The 19,876-nt window shown below is 50.7% G+C and overlaps 4 protein-coding genes across 4 annotated transcripts; 1 reads left to right on the top strand and 3 right to left on the bottom strand.

The window, feature by feature from the left end:
* Positions 1–70: 70 nt before the first annotated feature.
* Triagg1_10045 (uncharacterized protein) lies at positions 71–5,425 on the top strand (the record flags this gene model as incomplete). Its single annotated transcript, XM_062894073.1, has 6 exons — positions 71–260; positions 320–931; positions 1,002–1,241; positions 1,293–4,772; positions 4,846–5,267; positions 5,369–5,425. 6 exons carry the CDS (start codon positions 71–73, stop codon positions 5,423–5,425), a joined length of 5,001 nt encoding a protein of 1,666 aa, XP_062750971.1.
* Positions 5,426–6,215: 790 nt separating this feature from the next.
* Positions 6,216–8,214, bottom strand: Triagg1_10044 (uncharacterized protein; the record flags this gene model as incomplete). The annotated part of the gene is made up of 2 exons (XM_062894072.1): positions 6,216–6,415; positions 6,489–8,214. 2 exons carry the CDS (start codon positions 8,212–8,214, stop codon positions 6,216–6,218), a joined length of 1,926 nt encoding a protein of 641 aa, XP_062750970.1.
* A 2,559-nt stretch (positions 8,215–10,773) lies between these two features.
* Positions 10,774–12,711, bottom strand: Triagg1_10043 (uncharacterized protein; the record flags this gene model as incomplete). Its single annotated transcript, XM_062894071.1, has 1 exon — positions 10,774–12,711. One exon carries the CDS (start codon positions 12,709–12,711, stop codon positions 10,774–10,776), a length of 1,938 nt encoding a protein of 645 aa, XP_062750969.1.
* Positions 12,712–14,461: 1,750 nt separating this feature from the next.
* Positions 14,462–18,481, bottom strand: Triagg1_10042 (uncharacterized protein; the record flags this gene model as incomplete). Its single annotated transcript, XM_062894070.1, has 1 exon — positions 14,462–18,481. The coding sequence occupies one exon, from the start codon at positions 18,479–18,481 to the stop codon at positions 14,462–14,464; it is 4,020 nt and encodes a 1,339-aa protein (XP_062750968.1).
* Positions 18,482–19,876: the final 1,395 nt, after the last annotated feature.

Below are 19,876 nucleotides of genomic sequence, written 5' to 3'. Positions count from 1 at the left end.
GCGGTTCTGGGCGGCTCCCGTTATCGCGACTTATTCCAATTCCAATATGCAATAGCGTTTGACCGCCAAGATGGCCGAGATTACGACACTAGACGCCCTCCAGGCGCTGCACCGCGAGCTCTTGACGCTGAGCAGCGGTGCGGGCAGCAGCTCTGACAACTTGAGCAACGAGCTGCTGCTTGAAATATTCGAGAAGGAGTTGGGGAGACTATGGGAGCGTCCGAAGAAGAGCGAAAAGAGCCGCAGCACGGTGAAGACCGGTATGATGCACGACGTCGCAAACCAGCAAGGGAACGACGTGAGAGCTGACATCTTCTAGGCAAGGTCTCTGTTGACGGCAACGAATATTCGGTCAACGACAAGTTCCAGCAGGATGTGTTTGCGCTATCGGACGAGATCGACCTTGACGAGGTGGAAGCTGCCAGATACCTTCTCGACTCCCAGGATGATGTCTCTGTGCTGGGGCGATCGCTTCTCGAGTGTGCTGTCATCCGATTCCATCAGCAGCGGAAATACGCACTGGATTCTTTCAGACTATTCCTGGAGTTGAATAACCAGGACTACGAGGGAGAAGAGCCGAGCGCGTTAGAGGCCATCAAAGTTTACGTTGAGACCCGCCTACTGCGAAAAACTCATGGTGGATCAAAGCGCCTTGCTTCGACTTGTTTACAGACCATGGTCGAAATCAAGTCATGGCTACAAAAGGTGGGAGAAAAAATGACAGCTGCTCAGACTCTGGGCAACGTGCCCACAGATGATCTGCCCGAGGAGCTAGAAACCGTGGAATTCTCTCGCGTGAGCCTGATTCAGCAGCACGAAGCTTTGGGAGTCATCTTGTGCGAGTGTGTGGACAAGAGGCAGGCCGAAACCGCCGAATTTATAGAATTCATCTCCGTGTTGAAGAAGTGGGATAAGTACGATACATTACTAGGTCAGTGCCTGCATCGTGCGCGTCTCTCCAGCATATGTTTTAGCTAACGTGGATTTTCTCCGAATAATAGTCCACCTCGTCCCAGCAATCGGCGCCTACATGTCTGTCTTTGCATCATCTGAGGGAGGCTATGACTTGAGGCAAGGAAGAGAGCTCGACACAAAGATTTTCCCGCCTTCGGATGACTCAACTTGGCCTCTTCCCTTTCTACATGCTACAGTTCGTGCCTGGTGGCTGGCAGAGTATAGTGGATGGTATCTAGACGATCCTCCCGAATCTGCTATCCCGCCAGGCACTGACCTTGATGAAGGTATGGATTTCTCCTCGTCATTGTATCTCAACTCGGCTAACATTGATACAGAGGACCGTCAGAGGACAAAGCAGTTCTTAGACTCGTTAAAAGATGGCGCGTTTGACTTCATGCTCTCCGTGGCTGGAGATATTCGATCTCCAGACTGGCACGACTCTGTTCGGGCTGGCATGCGCAAATGGCTGCAACGAAAATCATCACCATTGGTTTCCGAGCGAACTCAATTTTCCAACTTTTTCCAGCTGTGTTTGATGTCGCAGCTGGAGGTTTTCGTTGATGCTTTCATAACCAATCTACCTGATGTTCTTCGAAAGCTCAGGGTGGAAGAAGATGAGCAGCGCCAGCTCAGCCAGACACACGAACAAGACCTGGATTTGGAGAGGTTCCTTTTAATCATCGCATACGCTTATGAGGGGCGACCTGATGCCTCTGCAAACTTTTGGCAAGACCCAGACAGCAATCTCGCTGGATTCATGCACTGGGCTTCCCGGAGAGCCTCAACGCCCTTAGTTGCAGCTTTTTGCGAGATGCTCCAGGCTATTTCCGTAAATGACGAATGTGCCACCGCAGCCCATGAGTTCCTCCTGGATGAAGGCCACCACTCGTCTGGCAAGATGAGAAGGACTCAGTCCCTGACATGGGCTCAGATATTCAAAGAGCTTGATTTCTTTTCCGACAAGATCAAGCAGAAGCCTACTCCAGCCCAGACAACTAGATTTCGGGGCGGAAAGCCGGCTGCCGATGTCATAGAAACCGAGCCTGAGTCATCCATGATGCTTGAATGCTATCTGCGCCTGATAACGAAACTGGCGAGCGAGAGTGAGATCACCAGACAGTTTTTGTTGTTGAACTCGGGCTACAATCTTGTCGATATGCTGTACGAGTTGGCTAGCAGCCCTATACCCTCTCAGCTGCGTGGCTGCGTCTTCCTGGCCTTGAAGTCTCTAGTTAGCCGCAAGAGTCTTCAGGAGAACCATGCAATGTGGAGATGCCTGGAGAATTGGGTATCGGGGGGGTATGTTGGTGCAACAACTGCCGGCACGATACGGTCATTGCAACCGGCGCCCCTGGTGTCAATGGATCGCATTTTTGACGAGATGAGCAACGGCTTTGAGGATCCCGAGTCCTTCATCAGGCTCTTGCTCGAACTGGTCACCCCTGCAAGCGATTCCAACCCTCTGAACGACGGGCTGCCATTTCCGGAGAACCTTGGTGCCAGCTCTCGGGCGCCTGGAATTGAAATCTATATCGATTTTGTGATTGGCCTTGTTTTTTCATCAAAGATCCAGGATCTGCAAGACGTTCACCAAACGAGAGTGCTCAGACTCAGCTGCCTAGAGTTCATACTTGCCTGCCTAACCACGTTCAACGAAGATCTCCTGGTTTTGGCGAATGAGACCAACATTGCTATCGACTCTTTAGTCTCGACGACGGATTTGGCGACGTACGTCAGGATGCATCCGTTTGCGCGAGTGATGGAGTGGATGTTCAACGACAAAGTGATGACGGCCCTCTTTAACACCATTCACCAAAAGTCTGTCGATATCGGTAACGCGACTCCAGACTCACCGCTCATCTTGGGTGTGCTGCGTGCGATAGAGGTCATAACAAAAGTTCTTGACCTTGAAACGACCTACCTCGATCTTGTTCGTCCGCTAATCAAAACCCAGTCTGGTTCACGTAGGCAACCTGTTGCGAATGCTGCGTATGCCTCATTCCAGGATGGGCTGGTGACGAGATTGAATCTTGTGGTAGATTTGGGCAAATACTGCGGCATAGGTCACCCTGACTTGACTTTGGCCTGTCTCAAGTTGCTGGAGAAGATGTCTTCATCGTCTAAGATCACAGCTGCTTGGTCTGGGACTAGTCGCCACGCCCATAGAAACAAGGCCATCGTTGCCATGGAGGCAAATGGAGAGCACGAAGGCATATCGCGAGCCTTCATCGCCGAAGTAATGACACCTCTGGAAGCGGGGAGCGGAGCGGATTCCCCCCTCTACGTAACAAAGGTGTACATCTTGGACTTTTTATATCAATGTCTTCGAATGACGCCAAAGGAGCCTACCATTGCGCACTTGCTGCTAGGTTTTAAATGCGGATTGGATTCGCTCTCGGTCGAAGTCAACAGCTCTTTTGCATCCCGCACCTCACTGTTTCACAGTATATTGGGACTCCTGCTGGAGTCTCCCTCTAACGATGCACTTGGTGGCATGAGACAGTGGTTGATTGGCATCAAATCTCGCGTGATGCGGATTTTAAATATCCTCTGGAGCTCACCACTGTCATCCGCAATTGTCGTCCGAGAGCTTCGAGAGAATGAACTTCTCTTCCATCTTCTTACTCGTGAGACGGTTATCCAACCAGACTTGTCCTGGGAAGGCCAAACTGTTGGAAATTCGCAGTTCCCAATGACTGACGGAGCCGTGACGCTACTTGAGTTTCTGACTCTTCGAAGTATGACGATGGAATACATAGCCATGGAACTTTGCAAAATAGCACAGGGACGTATGCCTGGTGTGAAGAGACGCATATTCGATGCCCTCAACGGCCAGATTGTTTCAGAGAGCAATGAGACAATACAAACTCCGACTGTATTTGATTTGTACGACTTCCTCCTACCAGACGGATTTTGGGAGATCCCGCCGCCGTCGATTCAATTCTACAAAGACCTGGATCTCTCTGCATGTCTGGAGCACGATGCCGACGGCAACCAAGTATACAACCTGGAGCGAGTTCGAGAGATCCTTTTGCTAAAGAGAGGAGAAGCGCAGCAGAATGCAGTCATCGCGGCTAATGACATGGCGCTTATCGAAAGAGAAGAGGTTATGATTATGGAGTATCTTATTTCGTCTGACAGGCAAAAACAAATTGCCTCACAATGCCTCCGAGTCTTGCGGTCATGGATCAAGGTGTTGCTGGTCATGGTTGAATCTTGTGACTACAAAGGTGCAGCACAGACGTCATTTTTCCTTCAAGCATTGCAGGCTATTCTGCCGAGTTTGGAAATGTTCGCTTCAGATCGTCCGGAGGAAGCTTTGGAGCTGGCCAAGCTGGCGAGGGTCTTGCTCTTCAAGCTTGATCTCTCGCCTCTTTCAACTGAGGATAAGAGTAATGGAACCATCGGCAATCTGGTCAGCGACAAGTTGTATCAGCTTTTCCAGACCTGCCTCCAGGCCATTGGCAAGTGGGCAGGCTCTCCTCAGTTGAGGTCTGTCTATTACGAGATTTGCTACCGCTACCTGACGGGCATGTCAGAAGATGTCGGACCCCTGAGCGCCAGCCGTCCAAAGACGTTCAAGACTGTTCAGGTATATGGTGAGCGACTCATCAACGTCGTTTGCGACGATGCCTACTGCGGGGAGCCGGCATGCCAGACGGCGGCCCTGATCTTCCTGGGCGCTTTGGTCCACATGGACAGCCAAGAGCGAGAGAGCTATATTGTCGAGACGCTTAACAAGCTGAATTTTATCGGTATTCTCATTGACTCTCTACGAAATATCATGAAGGAGTGGCATGATGTCTTTGCTTCTAGTACGCCCCCCCTTTTCCAATCAGAGTTCTAAAGCACTTCTTAGATACTCATGCTAACAATCCTCGTGTCTAGACAACACTGATCAGCAAAACTTCCAAAATGCCCGCCTCTCCATCATCCTCCAGCTGGCCCAGTCTCGCACCGGTGCCAAGTACATCCTCCACGCCAACCTTTTCCGCACCTTGGAAAACTCTGGTCTCTTTGCCGCCGACCCTGAGCTGCAGATCGACGCAGCAAACCCTCGCGCCCTGGAGCAGCACTACGACCTGCTTGCCAGAGTTGTCCGTATCATTGGCGCAGCCATCCTCAGCCGCGGGAATAACAACGTGGCGCAAGGACGCAAGTTCCTGACGGATCACCGCATGCTTGTCAGCCACGCTTTGAAGCGCAGCGCCGGCATTGGCACCGGGAATGAGGACCATCGCCTAGAGGAGCGGATTGAAGAACTCGCCGACGCGCTGGTGGTGGTCATTGCTGCAACAAGCTTCTTGGAAGTAAGCCAATTCAAGCCATTGAGGCCTTTTTTCTTTTCTTTTTTGGTCTTCTTACTTTTTGAGAGAATTATGTCGAAGTGCTAACCTTATCCTCTCCCTAGTTTGAAAATGATATCCTGCCAGAGCCCAAGCAGCTTGACCACCCGCTATTTCATTAGGCGAGAAGCGTGAGAGAGGATCTGGGTTTTTATTAAGGTTTTTTTTTTTAGAAATATGTAAGGCATGATAATGGCAAGGTGCTTTGTATTTTTGTGGTTTTTATTTTATTTTGAGTTGCTGCTCGTTTTTCTTGAATGAAGTAAGAAAAGATGGGCGTTTGCATGGAAGGGATTGCGCAGACATGACATGAATCATACATGATTCATAGGAATGCAGTAAGTAGCAGGAGCAATTGTGGCGGTAGAGAAAGAGAAAGCAAGTCGTCTAGAGACAATAGATGTCTATACCTAGTAGTAGCTTTATCAAGATGCAGTCACAGATGGTGAAACATGTTGATATGGTATGCTTTAGTTATCACATGCAAACTTCAATCACTTTTCATGATAAATTCACAGGCAAACGTCTTACGAAAGGATGACCAAAAATTGGATTGACTGCAAATTTAGTATATTTTTCTCTTTTTTTGTAGTGATGGTAACGCTATATATAAAGAGGTCATATGCAAGCCTAAATATTTATGCGAATGCAATCGAGAGTCTAGCTAGCGGCTTCTGCTGCAGTGGGGAATAGAAGAGGGGCAACAGTTCTTGATATATATTGCGTCTGTGCCCTTGAGATGTATCGCTGGAGTCGTGATATTGTTGTCGAATGATATATGAAAGTAGTTCGGTTACGGCGAGACGGATGAAAACGGCGCCGTTTGGTGAGGTATCCGTACAAACAGGGAGTGGTATCATGTTCGTAATGCGTTGTTAACAAAAAGAAGAAAGAAAGTAAAGCACGGCGTTATTACTCCATGGCTTGGGCTTTGCGTTTGCCTTGGCGCGTTCTCGTCATCAGTTTGAGCTCCAGCGGCCAGTATCCTTTTGTCTTGGTTGAGTAGTTTTCGCGAGGCTTCATGTCGATCTTGGATCTGCACATGGGACATTTGCCCCTTGTTGATTCGATGCTAAGCGAGGAGTAGAGGCACTGGGCACAAAATAGGTGCCCTAGAGGACTTGTTAGCAGTCCGTGTGACGTTTGTGTCTATAGCTTGTAGCTTCGAGGCGAGGCGCAACTTACCACAATGCGTGAGAGTCAACCCCGTCACGTCGTCCATGCATATTACGCACTGGAACGCGGACAGTTTGACTCTGTTATCCACCTCTGGCTTTCTGAGCTCCTCAGGAACGTCGTTAACTTCGGTGAGATCGATCGTAGTAAAGTCCTCGTTTTTCAAATCAGAGCTCGACCCGGCTCTCGGGGGCGTGGAGCCAAACAAGGGCCAGTTTTCGCCGTCGTCGTCATCTATCACAGTCTCTAGGGATGTGGGTTGAGCGGCAGAAGTCGAAACCCTCCGCCGTTTGCTGGCATTTGGAGTAGAAGCTGACGGGTCGTGAGCTTCGGGCGGCTGAAGCCGGCTGCGTGTCGATCGTCTTGATGCCGGAGGCATGGTGGCGAATGCGGAGAGAGAAGACGGGTTGGCGGTATCGGCGATGGGCAGCGGGAAGCCTGGAAAGCCGTCAAGCTCGTAGAAAAGGTCGTCGAGGGCACTGTTGTCGCTATCGAAAGCGGCTTCAGCAGAGTTTGAGGGATGAGCGAAGCCTTGGCCAGAGGCTGGAGGTGAGGCAGGATTCTCGGCCGTGGCGCTAATCCGGCTAGCGGATGCTGCTGTCGGCGCGCGGGCGTGATGGGGGTGACGTGAAGGAGGCGCTGCGGACGCCGAGGAGGAAGCGGAGGCGGCTTGCGAAGCGGATGCTGGTGTCGCGACTGAGGCCGGAGGTGGCGCAGGAGGGGTGCCGGAGTCGAAGGGGAAGCGAAGGTCTGGAGAACGTCGCGGCGGCCGCGACGGTGACTGGAGCAAGGGCGGCTGCGAAGTGAAGGGCGTGAAGGAGGAGAAGTCGCTCAGGTTAAAACCAAAGGCTCTGGCAGCAAGGACGCCGATGTTTGGAGCGGCAGAATCATCCTGCAGCCAGTCGGTCGGCTGGTCGAGCTGGCTCCGGTAGGTGGACCAAAAGCTCGTCGACTGCGGGCCAAGCAGCAGCGGATGGCGGCTGAAGGGCGAGTTGAGGGGCGAGTAGGGATCAGGCTGCAGCGTGGTGAGGCTATCGAGCGAGACTGGAAAAGGTGGCCGTGGAGAGGCAAATTCGGAGAGGCGTGAGTGCGAGTGTGAGTGTAAATGCGAGTGCGAATGTAGATGTGAGTGTAGATGCGAGTGTGAGTGTGAGAGTGGTCGCTCCGACAGAAATCGGCTGAGTGGCGAAACCTGAGGCAGCGGCGGCAGAATCGGGCGGGCGGTGGAGGCGGAGGAGGGAAATGGTGAGGCAGCAGCAGCAGCAGAAGCAGAAGCCGATGCAGAGGCAGTGGCAGCGGCTGTAGAGGCAGAAGACGCCGATGATGCAAATGCAGAGGCGGAGGGAGAAGCAGCCGCGGGAGACGCCGGAAGTGGTGAAAAGGGAAAAGAGAGTCGCTGCGGCGGCGCGGTGGATGATGAAGCGGTAGAAGAACCAGAGGAAGGACTAGCGGCTGAAGTTGAAGTTGAGGATGAGAACAGAAAAGCCGCAGAGAGCGCAGGCGGCCGCGACGAGCGATGAAAAGGCGACGAAGTTGATGCTGATGCTGATATCGAGGAGGCTGATATCGATGCTGGTGTATGTTGTGTCTGTGTCTGTGTCTGTGTCTGTGTCTGCGTCTGTGGTTGTGCTGATGGCGGCAATGTCGATGCCGATGCCAAACCCCGAGCCAGAGTCGACGATTCCAGGCCCAAGTCAAAGCCAGAGCCCGAACCAGATGTCCGGCGTGGAGCCATTGATTGACGCATTCCTTTGACGAATGGCCAGACAAAGGAAAAAAAAAAAGACGGACCAAGATGGAGGAATGCCAGACAAACGCCAGCGAGGTGCAGGCCAGAAGGGCAGCAGGTGGGAATACAGGCTCTCGGATAGATGGGTGCGAATAATCAATCACCGGATATCATGTGCGCCAATCCTTGCATCGTGGCATATCATTGTCTTTCTATCTCGACAGCTAAGCACGGAGGGGGGGCTGAAGGGCTTTAAGTTCAGACGGAGGAAATGTTAAAGAAGAGAAGAGGCACCATGATTCCTAGCATCAAACACCAGGGCTTGGAGGGTAAAAAGCAAAAAAAAAAAAAAAAAATTAAAAGAGAAAGGAAGGGAAAAAAGAGAGACAGTTAAACTGAGGCGGAGGTGTGGTAATACAGGCGTAATGTCGACCACGGGTTCGCCGAGGCTGGCTGTTGCAGCCGCACCGAGTCAGAGCCCGGGCCCCAGAGCTAGTGCTTGGAGGGAAATGAAGGGAAAAAAGAGGCACAAGAGGCAATTGGATTGGGCTGCATGTCTCAGTCTCGGTCTCGGTCTCGGTCTCAGGCTTGTTTGTTGATTTGCCTGCTGTACTTTTGATAGGCGTCTGCCGAGTCTTGCCGGGGGATGGAAACTAAGTGCGAGACCGAGCCCCGGAAGGGGAAGAGAAAAAAAGAAAAAGACAAGGTGATGATGGAATTATTAGGTGAGGATTAGTACTCGTATTTGCTTAGTACAGGCCCGGGGGGGATTGTATTAGTCGTCCATGGCAATGGCTCCTACTAATGCCAAGTTACTGGCTGGGTGCTCAGTGATGAAATTATAAAAGAAAAAAGCAGGTGTACAGATATCAAGATAATCAGGCAGTGGTTGGTACCTGTATTGAAGAGGCCATACCAGGTATTGATATTTGCTTTTTATTCCTCTGCGGTATCACTTAGTACCTTAGTAGTACTAAGGTAGATGAATCCGTACATGTACTCCGTATGTACTTTGCAATTTGCCGCCCTCTCGCTTCATCGGTCCAGTCCACCGCCTGCCAAGACAAGCCCTGCATGTTTACGTGATTTCCATCTTCAACTTACCCATTTGCAGTTCCCTTCGTCAACTTTCAACTCTCCAAATTCCCTTTCGACCATCAAACTCGCTGCTTGCCTCGATTCACGACTGCTGTTTACCGCACATGGCACGTCTTGCCAGTGGCGCCACGACTGCCGGCCGCTTATATCACGACATGCTGGTCTTATTACTCGTAACATTACGGCATCTTCCGCGGACCAACTAGCAAGACAAACAGCCGCCGCCTCGCCGATTCGCCTGTTTGCTTGTCCAGCTGCGGCTGAATGAATGGCCACAGCATGCAGCCAAGCCCCCCCCCCCTTTCGATGTTTCAATACTCGCTGAGCCGCAGCGCTGTGGTGGAAGAAGGGGTCACTGCACGCTCAATGCGGCTCGGCTCTCCATCTCTGTTACCCGCCGTCTTTTTGCTTTTGTTTGTTGAAATGTGATGTGATGTGATGGGCAGCATCTCGTCTTCCCCCATGCTTTGTGAGTGATGATGACCTGGCAGTGACAAAATTAGAATTGATGCCTGGATACATGATATCCAAGGCCCCTTGCGCCCAATTCCTTTGCTGGCCAACAACTTGGGACCAACCACCAGCCCAACCCCCTTTGCATCTCCCCCTTGTGGTGCAATCTTTTGTCACACCTTGCCTATAAACGCACACAGGCCCTCTAAATCATTGGCCAATTGCGAGGTATTGGCAATTGGTACTCCGTACTCCTGGAAACTCCTCATCACGGCCAATGCGCGCGCCCTGCAGCTCGCCTCGCACATTGACGGCTCTGCACGAACAAGTCTGCTGATGCCTCGCGCAAGGGAATCTCATGCCAATACCAACACCTGTGCCATCGTTCTTTGTCTTCTGGCCCATTGCCCCCGGGCTTCTGCTCCAATTGTACGAGCTTGGACTCCAGAAAAACGCCTTTGCTTCCAACCTGATGATGTGGCTGCATTCCACGGCGAGCACGCAAGATCCGGGCTTAGCAGGTCATTGATAGGAATCCAGCAATATCGTGCGCATTGACCGCAAAGCCTTCAATTCCATATACGCCCGAGCTCAGCAATTCTCCTTGCCGCAACGTTCACTCTACAGGATATGAGGTAGGATAATCGGCACGCGTACTTGGTTGATAATTATGAAGAAGGGCATTGCTTAACCTTGTAACTGGATTTAAGGACTGGTTGTCAGTATACCCAACAAATTACGATTCAGAGTGCACGTATAGTAGCCACTCAAGCATCAAAGGATAAGGGATCTATCACATTTAGTATCTAATTGATCATACCAGACTAATAAGACGCTGTATGAGCGGAAGTGAGATAGCCAACCATCAGGTGTTGACAAAAAGAAGGCATCCGTCGCACAGTAAGATCCCCGTTATCGAACCTGCAATTAGGGGCATAAACAATGAAAACAAAAAGAAACAAACCAACCAAGATAGATACCAAAGAAAAAACAAACACACACACATAAACACAGTCAGGAAGATGCCCCATCCCCCCCATCTTCATTATCCTTCTTTCTCTTAGTCTCACACTCCACGACAATTCGAAGGCCCTCGTCAATGTCCAGCAACTCTTCCATCACCATTTCCCGCACGTCTATGATGCGTTTTATTAAGATCGCGTCTATCCGCTGACAGCGGAAACATGGGTCAAACCCATAGTCATCGTCGGAAATGGTGCCAACTTGCTGGAATAGCGAATACACTGTTCGAAATGCCAACTTCAGTGCAGTCATTCTTTTTGGAGCTGCTGGCGTTGGAGATGTCGGTTCTGGCGCCGATTCCGATACTGTCGCTGGTGTTGGAGTTTTCGGTTCTGGGTTTCTCGGTTCTGGGTTTCTTCGCTCTGGAGCTCTCGGTTCTGGATTTTGTTCTGGAGTTTGTGGCTCTGGAGTTTTTGGCTCTGGAGCTCTCGGTTCTGGTTCGCCTGCCACCTTGTTGATATAAACCGTTTCCGATGTCGTTTCCGGTGTCGTTTCCGGTGTCGTCTCCTCGAGGCCATCCATCATTGCGTCTTCAGAGATAGCTTCGTAGGCTCTCACTCGTTCACCGTCGTCTGCTTCCTTTGGTCTGGTGTTTTCCTTGTCTGCTTCCTCCATTTCTGTCCTGTAGTCTACTGTTGCTGTTTCTGTTTCTCTTTCTGTCCCTCCCGGTTCCAGAGTCGTCCCTGTTGCTTCACCACTGACACTGGCATCTGCCTCTCCCATCTCCAATTCTTCAATCTCTCCACCAGACCTTTCTCTAACGTTTGCTTCGTCCACGGTTGTTACTGCTCCAGTTTCTTCCAGTTTTATTTCCATTCTTGGTTCAAACTCGGTCTCCATTCCGGCTCCAACTCCAGCTCTAGCTTGGACTTCTCTTTCGGCCCCGGCTTGAGTTTCGATTACGGCTTCTGTTTCCATCTCCGTGTCCCAACTCGCTTCCGCCTTTGCTTTAGCTCTGGCATCAGTGTTCACGTCTTCCACCTCGTCGCTCATTTTCACACTATACTCAGATCTTGGAGGCGCCTTCATGCGATATTCTAGCCACTGCTCAAACAATTCTTTCAGAAAGCCATCGTCAGAAGTGTCAGGAATGTGACCATCTGGAGCAAACCCAGTCAACGGTCCCGTCAAGCTCGGCGCCCAATCCAGCTGTGGCGGTACAGATCTCAGACCGCTATCAATAGGAAGCTCATTAATAGCCACATCGGGGTAAAGAGGTACTTCGATTGAGCTCTCGGAATCGCGTCTTCTTGCAAGGTATGTGTCTCCCCACTCCGAGATACTTTCCATGCAAGATACTTCAGAATCACTATAACCCTCGGAACTTGTATATGGCGTCCACATGATGATGTCGTCATCGTCAATGACTGTGAGGTTGTCCAGGGTACAACTCAAATCGGATGGTAGACCTTCAAAACTGTCCTGTGATGCCAAACTGTCTTGAGGTTCAAAATTGTCCTGTGATTCAAAAATATCCTGGGGTTCCAAAGTGTCTTGTGGTTCAAAACTGTCCCGTGATTCAAAACTGTCCTGTGATTCCAATCTCGCTTGGGCGGCTTCCAATTCTTCTATTGCAAACGTCGGCCAAATTTCCGGCATTATGCCTTCAGCAATCTCAGGATACAGTATTTCGATCAAGGGGCGACATTTCAGGTCGTCGTAGTCCATTTCCTCCTCCGTGACAGCCTTTATCCAGCCGCCTTTGAGCAACCTGTTTTTCTGTCGATAAAAGCATCCATCGTCGCTTTCTCTCTTTCTCTTTTCCCCCCTAAACCCTGAATATATCATAGCTGGCCCCCTCAACGGTTTCCATCTTGGGCCTTCGCTTTTCGGCACCGGAGGTTTAACGGCTGTATTCTCAGAATCAGGATCCGAATGAGGCTGGAGGAAATTAGAGAAGAATTTACGAGACTTTTCAATCAGACCCATGTTTTGTTTCCAGAGTCCAAGAGGCTGCCAGCCGGGTTTTATATCCCTCAAAAGCAGGGCGCCCGGTATATAAGGGCGACGGGTGATGTGCTTGCTCGATCTCATATTGGCTTCTTTGGTCGATGCTGCATAAAGCGAAGTATATGATCGAGGAGAGTTGAAGACATCATTCTCAACAGTCGCTTCGAATAATTTACTCGAGTGCGTGCTGCTGCTTTCAGCGCTTTTGACATGCTCGTCACCTTTCGATCACTCAAGCATGCCATATGCATTGACCCGCTCAAGAAAAAGAAGAAGAAGAAAGCACCGAAACAGCATTCTCATAGACAATTCAAGAATCAATAATGCCACTCTATTGTCCAAAAGCTCAATATATTTTTAGGCTGCAACGGGCCAAGTGAGTTTGACGATGCGTTATGTTGTATCGCCAACAAGTCAGCAGCTGCTTTCCATTGAGGTGGGCACTCTGTAACTTGCTCCCTCCAGATATATCCTCAGCGGACAGCTGCCAAGCTCTTTTCCCATATCCCAGATATATGCAGGTCAGCCAAACATCTTTAAACTCCACTGACAGTTGATTACAGCCGAAAAGAGGAGAAAATTGTGTTTTAATGGCCCAGAGGCCCTCCCTTTTGGACCACCTCACATTGCAGCTCCAACGCTGGACACGCAAAATGCAGCCGATTTAGTTAGGTTGCTTTTTTTCCCTTACTGAAACCGAATAAAAATTCAACCGTGTTATACATCCCTATTTGCTTTCCTACATACCCAGTACCTATAATCTTGATAGGCTTCCGTCTGAAGATTCTTCCAGCCTCACGGTATGATGGAGCAGCCCTTGCCCAAAAGCCACGCCCAAGTACTAGGTGGTTGTAATGTCCTTACAGAGGTAGGAATTGAATACATCGTCACGCATATACCTACTCGCAATAATATTTCTCCCCCAAGACCACATCTCCGTCGATACCCCAGATATCATCAAACACGAAAAGGTGCCCGATATATACTCAGACAGCAATGCACAATAGCAACTTCCCAGTCTAAACAAAGCAATCACTCTCATGGATGCCATCTCAGGGGAAAGTATCATCACCGAGACCTTTCGCAGTTGTTCCACTCATGTCTCTTGTAACCGATTCTCTCCTCTAGCGTTGGTAGCACCAAGGTCTGGTGATCATACGTAAGAGAAGCATGATGACCAAAACACAAAGCTGCATCAGCAACAGCCAGGGTCTCGTCATATATGATACCAGAAGCCCCCAAGACATTTCAAGCCACGCTACAAGGTTCAAAACACAATCACTACATAGGCCATTTTTTAAAGTCTCGAATCGTTTTGATATTCATTCATCTACTGCACTGAGCATTGTTCATGTCGTACATATCTGCGTGTCCGACCTTGGGACTCCGTATTTCATCCCCTGCATTCCCCCCCGTGACACTGCGTAAATGAAAACAAACAACCCTCTAGAGTCTCATCACTAAAATGAAAATATCAAACAAGAGTAACATGGAAGAGAAGAGTGTGGTCCTGGGTAATACACCATGAGTAACCGCAATTAGATACAAACTTTTATGAAACAAAATATGAATTCGTCCTCTCCCGAAATGAAAGGCTGTGTAATGCATGCACTTTCTTCTGTCTATGTGACCAATGAACGCCAATAGATGGATAGGGCAGCTTTTTGCTGTCCGGATATCTCATGCGCAAAAAAAAAATTTAAAAAGCAGAAAAGAGGGGAGAAAGATGCTAGTTGTTCTTGGCCAGACTCTGGAGCTTGACAAGCTCAGCGTAGTGGCCGTCCTTCTTCATCAGCTCAGCATGAGTACCAGCTTCGACTATGCGGCCCTGATTGAAGACGTAGATGACATCTGCCTTTTGGATCGTGCTGAGACGGTGGGCCACGGCAATGGTGGTACGGCCCTTTGCAGCCTTGTCCAAGGCAGCCTGCACAACGTGTTCAGACTCAGAATCCAGAGCAGAAGTCGCCTCATCAAGAAGAAGGATCTTGGGGTGGCGAATAAGGGCTCGAGCAATAGCAATACGCTGTTTCTGACCACCAGACAACAGAGCTCCCTTGCTACCGACAATGGTGTTAAACCCTTCGGGTAAGGACGTGATGAATTCATAGATGTTGGCCTCGCGACAAGCCAATTCCACGGCGTCGTCTGTGATATCTGGGTCCGCAGTTCCGAGCAGAATGTTCTCTTTGATAGTTCCTTGATACAACGTCGGCTCTTGGCTAACCAGGGCAATGTGGGATCGGTATTCGTTCAGGTTAAGCGTGCTGATTTCTTTGCCATCAATGTACACACCACCAGTTAATGGGTCGTAGAATCGTTCCAAGAGGGCAATTGTAGTACTCTTGCCGCAGCCAGAGGCACCAACTAGAGCAACGTACTGTCCAGGCTGGACGGTCAAGTTTAATCCTCGCAAAACTGGCTGCTCCGGGCGGGTTGGATAACGGAAGTGAACATCGCGGAATTCAAGGCTGCCCTCGACCTCGGGCAACGGCTGGCCTTGCTCTGACCAGGTGTCGATGGTGGGCTGACGATCGAACAGAACCTTCAGCTCCCTAGCGGCGTGATGAGCCTTGCCCATGTCGGGGGCGAAGGAGAAAATGGAACCAGCCGACTGGGCGCCGAAAACGACAGCCATGAAGCAGAGGAAGAACTGGAAAAGGTTATATTCGCCCTTTCCAATCAGGGTACCACCGTACCAGAAACCCAATGCAAAGACCAAAAAGTTCAACGATTGCGAGGCAGCGTACAACAAACTGGATTTCAGCACCGATCTAAGACTGCGTCGTTGCTGCTCAACAAGCGAATCGTGGTACAGCTTCAAGACGTCTTCTTCACGAGTGAGGGCAGCAACAGTCCGGATAGCAGAGATGGCCTCGGAAGCAAAAGTTGCCGACGCAGCATAAGCGGCCTTGGAGCGACGCTGGAAGTGAGCAAGCAGCCAAAACCGGAAAAATCCGCATCCCAGCAAGATGGGAATGCAGGCAGTGCAAACGAGCGAGAGCTTCCATCCGATCGAAACCGACAGGACGATGGCGACAATGAGAGTTGTGGACATCATGAGCAACGTACCGAGAGTGGCACCGCTAAGGCCAGCAACATGGGTTGTCTCGGTGGAGAGGAACGACGTTAAAGCACCAGCGGTATTCTCATCCCTGTCAAAGAAAGCAACATCCTGGCGCAGCATGGCGCGGAAAGCACGGTCTCGAACGCGGTGGACAAGGCGTTCGGAGCAGATGGCAAACAAGACACCCTGGGTTGCAAAGGCAAAGAACTGGACAAAGGCGAGCATCAAGTACATGGCGCTCCAAAAATCGGAGTCTTTCTTGACGTGGTGCGCGTTCGCTGGAGTGATGGGCTGCGAGAGAGTGACGATTTGTTTGGCGAAGAAGACTGCAGAGGTTGGGTTACCGCCACCGCAAATGGTAGAGAAGAAGAGGCCGACCAGCATTAGTTTCCACTCGGGGGCGTTGAAGGCAGCGATGACCTTGATAAGAGTCCACAGGCTGTACTTTTGTTCCTCCTCTTGCTTGCGCTTCTGAAGGGCAATGCTCGAGGCCGACTTTTGCGTAGCAGATCGATCCAGCTTAGCGGCGATGTCATCATCAGGGTCAACCGTGTACTCCTCCTTGTTGGTGGTCAGCTTGCGGATAAGCTCCTCCTTCTCGGAAATCTCCTCTTCCTCTTCAGTGTTCTCTTGAGCGACAGTAATCTTCTGGGCTGAAACAAGGTTGTAGTAGGCACCTTGCTTCTCAAGCAGCTCATCGTGGGTACCTTGCTCAACAATGCTACCTTGGGACATGACGACGATATTGTGGGCATCCTTGATAGTGGATAACCTGTGGGCAATGGTAATTGTGGTTCGGCCCTGAGAGGCAGCTTCCAAGGCAGCTTGGACAACGCCTTCAGACTTGGTGTCGAGAGCAGATGTGGCTTCGTCTAGCAGTAGAATCTTTGGGTTTGACACGACGGCACGAGCAATTGCGATACGTTGTTTCTGGCCACCAGACAAAAGGAAACCGCGTTCACCAACGTTGGTCTCGTATCCTTCAGGGAGGGCAGAAATGAAGTCGTGAGCGTTGGCCTTAGCAGCCGCGGCCATGACGAGCTCGCGCTGCTTCTCCTCGGTCGCATGTTCGTGTTCCGTTCCAATCAAGCCATGGCGAATATTGTGATAGATGGTCGTTCCGAAGAGGGTTGGTTCCTGGCTAACAAGGGCCATTTGCTGGCGCAGCCATTTCAGGTTGAGGGTGCTAATGTCATGGCCATCCAAGTAAACGGTGCCTCCGACAGGATCGTAAAATCGTTCAACGAGACCAACAATAGTACTCTTACCAGATCCGGAAGCACCAACCAAAGCAGTTGTTTTGCCAGCAGGGATCTCAAGCGACACGCCATTCATGACCTTGACTTCGGGTCGAGAGGGATAAATGTGCTCAACGTTTTCCAAGCGAATGTTGCCCTTAAAGTCAGCAAGTTTCTCACCCTTGTCGTCTGAAGGGTCGAGCGGAGAGATTCGATCGATGGTGTTGAAGATCTTGGCAGCTGCTGCAAGAGCAGTGGTGAAAGCCTGGATGTTGGGGGTGACGTTGCCGAGTTGGAAAGCACCAATCATGACGGACATCATAATGGTCAGGATTTTGGACAATGGGACAATTCCTTCAATGATGAACTTGCTGCCTTGCCAGAAAGCCAGACCGTAATTCAGAAACAGGATAAGCATCATGCCGGCGATCATGACGCCCATAGCAGACTTGACCCGAACTCCGTAGTATTCAGCCTTCCCAAGGTGCTTATCATACTGCTTGGCAAGGCGATCTTGGGTTCCAAAAGCAATAGCATTCCGAACTGAGCTGAGAACCTCATCAGCCAAGCTGCCGCCCTGAGCAAACGCTTCGAGAGAAGCTTTGTTGTTCTTGAGCATAAGACGGCCGCCACTGCCAACGTTGAGAAGCAAGGCGAAGACAGTAGAGGAGAGGATAAGAGTCAATTTCCAGTAATTAACAAAACCAATGATGAATGCAGTGAAGAAAGTAGCCAGAGCTGCGAGGGTAAGGGAAACCTTTTCCGAAATACCATCCTGGATGAGGTTGGTATCAGCCGTAATGCGTGTGGTGACTTCACCGGCACCGATCTTGTCGAAATAGCCAATGTTTTGGCGCATGCAGCTCTGTAGGTAGTGTTCGCGGATCTTGGCAGCAATATGCTCACCAGTGTAAATGAAACCAACGGTGCAGATGTAGGTGACGACGAAGTCTCCAATGGCCAGATAGACGAAGTAGAGGACAAAGTGGCTCATTTCATTGATGAACTCATCATAGGACATGTTACCGCCGCTATAAAAGTATGACTGAAAGGTATTTTGGAGTCTACCAAAGATGATAGTCATCATGGGAATGGCAGCACCAGAAGCGATGGCACAGAAGGACGACACGAAGATGATGGCCAAATCGGTGCGGGAGGCATATCGATAGACGGCTTTGATTCCGGCCTTGATCTCCGGGGTGTAGACCTGACGCTTCAGGATCTCAGCCTGGTTGGGAGGCAGATGAGCGTAAAGCTCATCGATGTCGTCGGACTTGGGAGGAGGAGGAGCAGGTGGCTTGGAGTCGATCTTTTTCAGGTCGATTTCCGCCTCCTTGCCATGTCTCGATGAAAGCGTGGCATCGAGATCTGAAGAAGCGCTGTGGCTAGAGGTCGGTACTGATTGCGCGCCCATGGGCGACTTTTCCGACATGTCGGCGGTCATCGTCTCAATTGCCGCGCCTGCCACAGGCGGGTAGACGGAGAAATGGCGGCTATTCGAGAGAGAGGCGAATTATGCCGGTTCGAGATGTGCAGCTCAGTTCGATGCAGCCAAGGATCGGGGCCTCGCTCTACCGACCGGGGGGAGACGAGATGAGCAGCGCGTCACTCCAGCAAACGAGAGTGAGTCGATGTTGCGCTGCAAGATCAAACGAGATGTATCGTATGGGAAAAAGAAAGGGAAAAAAGGAAGACAAAACAGCTGCGCCCCTGCGGATATGGCAAGGGTGGTGTCTTGAATTATGGACGATGGCCTTTGGAACAGACAAGAAGCAAACAAAAGGCCAAGGTGGCGAGGCGCCTAAAGATATAGCGAAGCTCGAATCCAGAAAGCACGGAGGCAGCAACTACCTAGATTATAAGAAGGCATCGATTCGGCACGGCCCCACCCAGCAAGTGAATAATGAAGCAGAGTCGGAAAGAGCCAAAGCCGGTGCCTGCTGCACCACACACGACATGCACGATTCCTGGCCCGCGACTCACAGTTGCGATTATTGCCCAAACAGCATTAGCGCCCTTCGCACAGAGTACGAAATTCCTGGTCCGTTTCCTTCGATGCTCGTACAGATAAGGTAGGTACACGTACAACCCCCGTAATTGGGACAGAAATGCCACGCATTCCAGGATATAGCGAGCCCATGCGTTCGGGGGTGGGAAGAAAAAAGTCCTTAGGCTACTCCGAGCTGGGATACGGGATTGGGCTGGGCCCGACGAACCTAGCGCTGGCGAGATTGAGGGCCGCCATTTGGCACTAGAGGCTGGAAATAGGAGGAAACATGCAACTCCACTGCGCTGGTACGATGCGATACGATCCATCGCAGGTATGGATGTTTCTCGCTTATTGAGGGGAACAGCGCCAGGAATTCTACAGTAGGTAGGCGCCGCATCACGGAGGAGACTCGTTCAACGTGTTTCTCCTTTGCGCAACGCAGCGGTGTCTTTTTCTCTGTCCGCTTTTGCCTATCTGCAGGGCCTCGTTGCCGGGGCCGGGTGAGGGATTCGGAGTTGTTTGAGTGCGCTTGCGTGTACGAAGTACGACGGAGGTATGTACCGGTACAGAACGGAAGTACCCATTTCTGGCAATACGTGTAATTCATTTGGTCAGGCAGCTTCTCCCCGGCCAATTAATTGAACGGGCGACTAGACCGAGTCCACCAGCGCAACAGGCTTAGAGGCAGTTGTTGCGGGCGACAGTGGGGGAGACCTTGTACAGCTTCAGATGAAGACGAGACGAAACCTGGCGAAAGAGATTGGATTATAAGAATACTACTACATACAAAGCATCCGACCACGTCATGTCTCATGCTGCCGGGCCATGTTTGAGATTTCCACTCACTCT

This window comes from Trichoderma aggressivum, assembly GCF_033847375.1.
Source record: "Trichoderma aggressivum f. europaeum strain CBS 100526 chromosome Unknown scaffold_064, whole genome shotgun sequence".
Classification (NCBI taxonomy): domain Eukaryota; kingdom Fungi; phylum Ascomycota; class Sordariomycetes; order Hypocreales; family Hypocreaceae; genus Trichoderma; species Trichoderma aggressivum.
This window is presented reverse-complemented; position numbering and strand designations above follow the sequence as displayed.